Genomic DNA, 9,147 nt, shown 5'->3' on the forward strand with positions numbered 1-9,147 from the left:
TGAGGATGAACCTTTGCTAGGTATATATATTGGTTTAATTCTATGGATGATGATGAACCTTTGCTAGGTATATATACTGGTTTAATTCTATGGATGATGATGAACCTTTGCTAGGTATATATACTGGTTTAATTCTATGGATGAGGATGAACCTTTGCTAGGTATATATACTGGTTTAATTCTATGGATGAGGATGAACCTTTGCTAGGTATATATACTGGTTTAATTCTATGGATGATGAGGATGAACCTTTGCTAGGTATACATACTGGTTTAATTCTATGGATGATAATGAACCTTTGCTAGGTATACATACTGGTTTAATTCTATGGATGATGATGAACCTTTGCTAGGTATACATACTGGTTTAATTCTATGGATGATGATGAACCTTTGCTAGGTATACATACTGGTTTAATTCTATGGATTATGATGAACCTTTGCTAGGTATACATACTGGTTTTATTCTATGGATGATGAACCTTTGCTAGGTATATATACTGGTTTAATTCTATGGATGATGATGAAGCTTTGCTTGGTATACATACTGGTTAATTCTATGGATGATGATAAACCATTGCTAGGTATACATACCGGTTTAATTCTATGGATAATGATGAACCTTTGCTAGGTATACATACTGGTTTAATTCTATGGATGATGATGATCCTTTGCTAGTTAAACATAACTGTTTAATTCTATGGATGATGATGTACCTTTGCTAGGTATACATACTGGTTTAATACCATGGATGATGATGAACTTTTGGTAGGTATACATACTGGTTTAATTCTATGGATTATCATGAACATTTGCTAGGTATATATTCTCGTCTACTTCTATGGAAGATTAACTTTTCTAGGTATATATACTGGTTTAATTCTATGGTTGATGATGAACATTTGCTAGGTGTAGATACTGGCTTAATTCTATGGATCATGATGAAAGTTTGCTAGCTATACATAATGCTTTAATTCTATGTATGATGATGAACCTTTTCTAGGTTTACATACTGGTTTAATTCTATGGATGAGGATGAACCTTTGCTAGGTTTACATACTGGTTTAATTCTGTGGATGAGAATGAATGTTTGCTTTATATACATACTCGTTTAATTCTATGGATGAGGGTGAACTTTTGCTAGGTATATATACTAGTTTAATTCTAAGGATGAGGATGAACCTTTGATATGTATATATACTGTTTTAAATCCATGGATGATGATGAACCTTTGCTACATATATATACTGGTTTAATTCTATAGATGAGGCTGAACCTTTGCTAGGTATATATACTGGTTTTATTCTATGAATGTGGATGAACCTTTGCTATGTTTATATACTGGTGTAATTCTATGGATAAGGATGAACCTTTGCTAGGTATATATACTGGTTTAATTCTATGGATAATATAAAAAAGACGGCAGGAATCACCCAAGAACTTTAATGACAAAACAATAAACAGTAAGCGCTTTCATCACCCGTAATTTAACTAATCATTTATTCTTTAGATGATGCTTTAAGCCCTTTTTTTTAAGTAAGCTATGAACTCATCTGTATTATTTAAGCCAGGTGGAAAACAGGCATTCTGCCTCACTTGCCACATATACTCTCTCCAGCTTAATTCACTCTGCATCAAACCTTCTGTCATAATTATGAATTTCTTCAAGAACTATAAATTTAAACTTGACAATACATTTGCTGAAAGCATAATGCTTCGCTAACGCGTTCTTTAAATCTCCTGTTTCAACAGCATGATTATGTTCATACACACATTTATATAGCTCTCTGACAGTACGTCCAACATAAGAAGAAGGGCATGACTGACATAAAATTAAATATACTACATACTTGCTTTTATAGCTGAAAGACTTTTAAAATTGTACTTGAAGCCATTAATAATGACTTTGCCAAAATCCGTTAACAAATAATCACATAACTTGCAGTTAAAACATTTCAACATTCCTAATTTTTTAGTATTTGCACTGATTGATTTTTCCATCTTACTTTGAATCAGGTTCTTAAAACTTTTGCCTTTTTTATACATAAATTGGGGTCTGTTCCTCAATCTATCCTTAAACTCAATTGAACCTTGTAATATTTTTCAATTATTAGTTATTAATTTCTTGATATTTTGACTGTCTACTGAATTGCTAATTTGCATATAGACACCAAAGTCTCTATTGCTTTTAGCAGTTTCCTTAATTGTAGCTTCATTGTGTGTTAAAAATTGACTTCTCTTAAAGCCTTATGGGATAACCTCTATATCTAAATTTTTCACACATTAAACTACTTTCTTTGTCAAAATCACTATCATATTTAGTAAGTCTATTGACACGTAATAATTGACTTTTGACAATATTATCTTTCATCCCTTTTGGATGCATACTACTGTAATGCAAATAGTTATTATTTTGAACATCTTTTTTAAAAACTTTGGTGTAAATCTTCTCTCCACTCTTAATCACATCGACCTCCAAATATTTAATACTAATAGTACTATACTCTGATTATACTATGATTAGTTAAATTGTTTAATTTAATTTAATTATTCAATTAGCAGCTTGTTAGTATGCATTTTAAATTAGTAGTGCTTTGTATCATTATTCAGTCTGAAGAAGTCACTACGGGTGATGAAAGCACTTACTGTTTAATGTTTTATCATTAAAGTTCTTGGGTGATTCCTGCCGTCTTTTTTATATTATTTTATTGTTCGTTAAGTACGGCTACTGTTTGGTGTATTATTTTATTGTGTTCGGTTAATGGACACCCAAAGTAGTTCTAGTTGTTTGGTTTTACCTTCAGGATGTACTTTAACTGATACTCCTAATGGTGCATTTGTACGTGATCTTGGAGACAATAGAACTGTGGAGAATATGCCTGGTAATAGTGTGATCAATACAGTGAATGGAGCTGGGAATAGAGCTGTGATTTTAAACAGTAGGAATGATGCTGTATTATCTAGCTGTTTGGCCTCTCCAATTGATCCGTTCACTGAAATCAATCGGGCAGACAGAGGAAATAACCATCCTAATTTTGGTGAGCTGTTTATTTGCTTAGAAAAAGATTTACTGAAGCTAAAATGGTTTCAGTGGTACAATCTTTATTTTGAGAACTTTGCGAGCACAGCGTGTGCCGAAGGGCTTACGTGTGACAGTGATGCCGATTGTATAAGATCCAGATGGTGAATTCATCAAAAATTGCATTAATTTAAATCAGAAAGTGGGCTTACAATATGTTCAGATGCTTAGAGGTTATAACATTAGTAGAATGGATAATCTTAATATGAAAATTCAGCTTGAATTCTTTCATCTGAAAGATAGAGTTACTAAGGACAATTTTGATGCCAAGTTTTGTTGTATCCAAGACAAACTTATTAAGGAGAATGAGATACTCAAAAAACGTAAGACTAAGAAACTTTTACGTGATTCTGAAGAATTTGCAAAAGGCACAGCATATCCGATTCCTGGTCGTAGTCATGTGAGAGAATCAACCAATCAGCTCTCTGTTTCGGCTCAAGCAACTAGAGATAGTAGTGAGCTGTGTGATGATGCACCTCGCCGTCCGGAGCATTTTGTGGCTAAAAATGGAAATAATGGCAATAGAAATGAACAGCCATCTACCAGTCAACTATCTAGTTCTTCAAATTTTCAGAGTGCACCGGTCCAACAACCAGTAACTGTTTATCAAACAGGAGCACAGGGTACAAGGACTTGGGCAGAAGTAACAGCAGTAAATCGCCCTGTAGGGAATTACCATCACAACAACAATCGCAAAAATTTCCGAAAAAGGAAATGGAAAAATCAAAGATACCAACAACGAAGGTATTAGACATTAGTGACATTAAATTCAAAATTGTCAATTTGTCTTCACTATTTTTAAACGAAGAAACTTGTTGTCTGTTATCCAAAGGATGGAACTTTGTGCCCAGTTCAAGAACTGATAAATGTGATATTATCAACTCACTTAGAGACTACGTTAGAAAGTTAAATTTTAGGATGATTTTTGATAGGGATGTATTCATGTCTAATGAGTTCAGAAAACCTAGTTTGTTTAATACTCCTTTAAAAAAAGAATTAGATTTTTTTCTAATGACGTCAGAAATGCAAATTATTGATTTATTAAGCCAGCCTGCTAGTTTTAAGTATTATAACTTAAATAAACATGAAAATAGTATTCTTAAGTCCCTTTTGAATAATCCTGACATCCTAATTATCAAAGTAGATAAAGATGGAGCTCTGGTAGTGTTAGATAGGCTTGATTATGAATGCAAGATGTATGATATGTTATCTGACATTAAGTTTTATAAAAAAGTATTTTTCTCTGAAGTGAAAAAGTCTTTTGCGTTTGTTGATTCTATGATAGAAGAATGGTTTTATACCAATAGAATTACAGATGAGATCAGAAAGTATTTAAAAACAGATACTCCTAAATTAAGCCGTATATTCAGTTTACCAAAAATACATAAGTGTTTGGATGATCCACCCATAAGACCGATTGTATCCAGTGTTAATAGCAAGACTGAGGCTCTAGCCATATACTCTGATAGGCATTTACAAAGAGTTGTTGAAAAAGGTCCAATCTTCATCAAAGATACATTTGATTTCAAGAAGAAGATGGAATATCTGGTAATAACTGAAAATGATATATTAGTTACCCTTGACATCCAGTCGTTATATACGATGATACCAAATATAGAGGGACTGGAAGTAGTAAGGGTAGAGTTACTTAACTCTAAAGTTTATTCTAAGAATACAGTAGATTTACTGATGGAAATGCTTGATATAATTTTAAGTTATAATTACTTTGAATTTAATAACTGCATTTACCATCAGATAAATAGCGTAGCAATGGGTGCCGCTATGGCACCCAGCTACTCCAATTTATTTATGCAAGGCTGGGAAAGAACTAACATCTTAGGAAGCATTTTTTCTGATAACATCAGATTTTACATCATATTTATTGACATTGTTTTTCTTTTATGGAAAAGGTATTTAAACAGTTTGAATAATTGTATTATTTATCTAAATGGCATTAACACATATTTGCAGTTTACAGCAGAGTATAGTACTATTAGTATTAAATATTTGGATGTCGAGGTGATTAAGAGTGGAGAGATTTACACCAAGGTTTTTAAAAAAGTTGTTCAAAATAATAACTATTTGCATTACAGTAGTATGCATCCGAAATGGATGAAAGATAATATTGTCAAAAGTCAATTATTACGTGTCAGTAGACTTACTAAATATGATAGTGATTTTGACAAAGAAAGTAGTTTGTGTGAAAAATTTAGATATAGAGGTTATCCCTCTGATGTAACTTATAAGGCTTTAAGAGAAGTTAATTTTTTAAGACACAATGAAGCTACAATTAAGGAAACTGCTATAAGCAATAGAGACTTTGGTGTTCGTATGCAAATTAGCAATTCAGTAGACAGTCAAAATATCAAGAAATTAATAACTAATAATTGGAAAATATTACAAGGTTCAGTTGAGTTTAAGGATAGATTGGGGGACAGACCCCAATTTATGTATAAAAAAGGCAAAAGTTTTAAGAACCTGTTTCAAAGTAAGATAGAGAAATCAATCAGTGCAAATAATAAAAAGTTAGGAATGCTGAAATGTTTTAACTGCAAGTTATGTGATTATTTGTTAATGAATATTGGCAAAGTCATTATTAATGGCTTCAAGTACAATTTTAAAACGTCTTTCAGCTGTAAAAGCAAGTATGTAGTATATTTAATTTTATGTCAATCATGCCCTTCTATTTATGTTGGACGTACTGTCAGAGAACTATATAAACGTGTGTATGAACATAAGCATGCTGTTGAAACAGGAGATTTAAAGAACGCGTTAGCAAAGCATTATGCTTTCAGCAAATGTATTGTCAAATTTAAATTTATAGTTCTTGAAGAAATTCATAATTATGACAGAAGGTTTGATGCAGAGAGTGAATAAAGCTGGAGGAAGTATATGTGGCAAGTGAGGCTGAATACCTGTTTTCCACCTGGCTTAAACAATAGAGATGAGTTCATAGCTTACTTAAAAAGAAAGGGCTTAAAGCATCATCTAAAAAATGTATGATTAGTTAAATTGCTTAACTTCATTATTCAATTAGCAACTTGTTCGTATGCACTTTAAATTAGTAGTGCTTTGTATCATTATTCAGTCTGAAAAAGTCACTACGGGTGATGAAAGTGATTACTGTTTAATGTTTTATCATTAAAGTTCTTGGGTGATTCCTGACGTCTTTTTTATATTATTTTTATTGTTCGTTAAGTACGGCTACTGTTTGGTGTATTAATTCTATGGATGAGGATGAACCTTTGCTAGGTATATATCCTGGTTTAGTTCTATGGATGATGACGAAGCCTTGCTAGGTATATATACTGCTTCAATACATAAGGAAAGTTTTTGATGGATTGCTGAAATCCAGGAAATTTTCAATAGAGAAAACGAATGCAGGAAGGAGTGAGAGATAGAAAAGAAAGACCAGGCTAAGAAGGAATATTTCTTACAAAAAGGCTGAAAGAGCAGTCACAATGGTAAAAATCAAGGCATTAGAGAAAATCGTCCAGCTTCTGGAATGTGGTACAGCAGATCACACAGAGAAGCATTAACAAGCTACAAGGTAATGACAGATAAAGGAGACAGTCAACAAATGGCTGCCAGCAACAATCTGCTCACTAGTCCAGAGAACATCAAAGGCAGTTGGAAGGAATAACTCAAGCAGCTTCTGTATGAATAAAACCCTACAGAAGCTGAACTATCCCTTGCCCATGCAACAATGAAAGATGACGAAGAAGGTGAACTAAACCTAGAAGAATAAAGACTATTAAGGAAGATGAAGTCAGGGAAAGCAGCATGCTCAGATGAAGTTGACTAAGATATCAGTAAAATGTTGGGTGAGATACAGGAGAAATGACTGCAGAAAGCAGCCATTGTAATATGAAGAGAAAGGCATATCCCAGATGACTACAAAATAAGCAGTCTAGTGCCGGTCTACAAGAACAAAGGAGGAATTCACAAGTGTGGGCAGGATGGAGGTATCTACTTAGTCACACTGCATGTGTAATTGATAAAAGTACATGTAGAATCGTACAAGGTAAGATGGGATATGAGTAGTTTGAATTCACATCAGGATGTACCACAACTGACCTGATGTTTACAATGAGAAAGATAGCCGAGAAGAAGTTGAATCCTGCAATAGTTTTAAGTCCTGGAAATATTATAGAATTAGTGTAGGCAATGTACAAGGAATTTATGACTAAGGTATGAACTCACAGAAGGGTTCACCTTGGGAATTGGTGTTTATCAGAGTTCACGTCTGAGTCCACTCCTGTTCATATTGGTGATAGACTATATTAGCAAACATGTAATAGGGAAGTGGTGATAGATTAACAAAGTTGTTGTATGAAGATGTTGTACTACAACAGGAACTTTGGCAAATGATAGGGAGCTGGAATGCAAAACTGAAGCCACATGGGATGAGACTTAGTAGAAACATGACAGTGGTCATCACAGCAAATGGAGGAAATCAGAAGAAGCTGAAACGTGAGACAGAAGGGAAAATAGTGGAACAAGTTTACCAGAAGGTAGGGTTATGAATAGACTGGGAGTGTCTAAGCAGGTTGTACACATGTTTTATGCTTTCTCCACATCTAGGAATGCCCAGTTGGACTATTTTCTTGTCTCCAACTTCTCACTGTAAACATCAGGTCAGTTGTGCTGCTTTCTGAGGTACTAGTGCAGTATCTGATATTATGCAGTAAGTCCATACACAGTGCATATGTTTGGCATAATGGTTACCTTCCAGACATCCTTATAATTTATACAAATAAAGAAAAGACAGAAAACATACTGACATTTCTCACTAGGAATTAACAAAACCTTGCCTCATTACATTTCATGCCAAGTCTCTGAATAAGGGAATTCATTGTTTTGATTTAGGAAATTCATTGTGGTGGTGTGGTCTTTTCTTTTTTAATTCTTTGAACACATCCATTTGCATCTAGGAGTTGTCTTGCAAAACATTAAAGTCAGCACAGTATTTTGACAGCAAGTTTCATTTTTTGTATTTATCAAGACTGAGATCTTTCTATACTGTATTGTACTTCCAGTTTTTAGGAAATCAAGAAAATAAAACAGCTGAAAAATCTAATGGGTTTGAACAATATGCATTCAATTTCATTATATGTTAAACAATGAATTAAGTGCAGTTAGATGCTGCCAACAAAGCAAATGCATAGTCTTACTGTTCTAACAAATGCATATCCTAGTTGTGCTTTATATTTTAGCAGTTTGTTTATAACAAGTCATTTTATCTTTTACAGGTTTGAGGTTCAGCCACTGAACAAAAAACACTAGCAGCTGAATTGTGAAAAACCACTGCTATATTTGGGACATTATTCAAGTATTACTGGAAGTTAAACCAGAAAAAACATGAATTCTACTTGTCATTCTGCCCAAACTATGTATAATTATCTATTTTCGTTTTTGGTAAATAAATGAAGATAATGCATTTCATTGGGGTTCCTATTACCAGATCCAAAGACCGTAATCGCGAATACGAAAAAAGCGACACATATTGCGTGAAATATGGAAACGCCAAACGTCCAAAACAGCGAAAATTTAAATGTCAAAGTGTAATGGTTGGCCCGTCTGCAGTATAGCTCTGTAAGGTAAGTGTACGATAGGACTTTAGGGTTAGGATGTGGGTTAAGGTAAGTGAATAGATAGGTAATGTATGTAAGATTTAGTGTAGTGTTAGAAGTAGGGTTTTATTTAACTGTATGTATTTGTATTATTTATTTTTTTGGGTGTATGACTGTAGGGGAAGTGTGTGGTAGTTACAGACCTTAGGGTTAGGGAGGGGTTAAGGATAGTGCATAGACAGTTGTGTATGTGGGGTTTAGTGTAGTGTTGGAAGTAGGGTTTTGTTAAATGTATGTATGTGTATTATTTATTTTTTTGGGTGTATGTCTGTAGGGGACGTGTGCGGTAGTTACGGACCTTAGGGTTAGGGAGGGGTTAAGGATAGTGCATAGTTAGTTGTGTATGTGGGGTTTAATGTAGGGTTAGAAGTAGGGTTTTGTTGCTTTACTTTAGGTTAGAAGTAGGGTTTGGTTAGTGTATGTATGTGGTTTATTT

General features: G+C 33.7%; 1 protein-coding gene across 1 annotated transcript in view; it reads left to right on the forward strand.

The window, feature by feature from the left end:
* LOC122810911 (glucagon-1-like) overlaps positions 1–8,717 on the forward strand; it is a 58,150-nt gene extending 49,433 nt beyond the window's left edge. Inside the window, exon 5 of the mRNA XM_044082453.1 lies at positions 8,331–8,717. Coding sequence (XP_043938388.1) covers positions 8,331–8,364 — 34 coding nt within the window. The 3' untranslated portion in view covers positions 8,365–8,717. The remainder of the gene's footprint in view (positions 1–8,330) is intronic.
* The last annotated feature ends 430 nt before the right edge of the window (positions 8,718–9,147 follow it).

The sequence above is a fragment of the Protopterus annectens genome, chromosome 9.part0 (genome assembly GCF_019279795.1).
Source record: "Protopterus annectens isolate FY-2018-M chromosome 9.part0, PAN1.0, whole genome shotgun sequence".
Classification (NCBI taxonomy): domain Eukaryota; kingdom Metazoa; phylum Chordata; order Ceratodontiformes; family Protopteridae; genus Protopterus; species Protopterus annectens.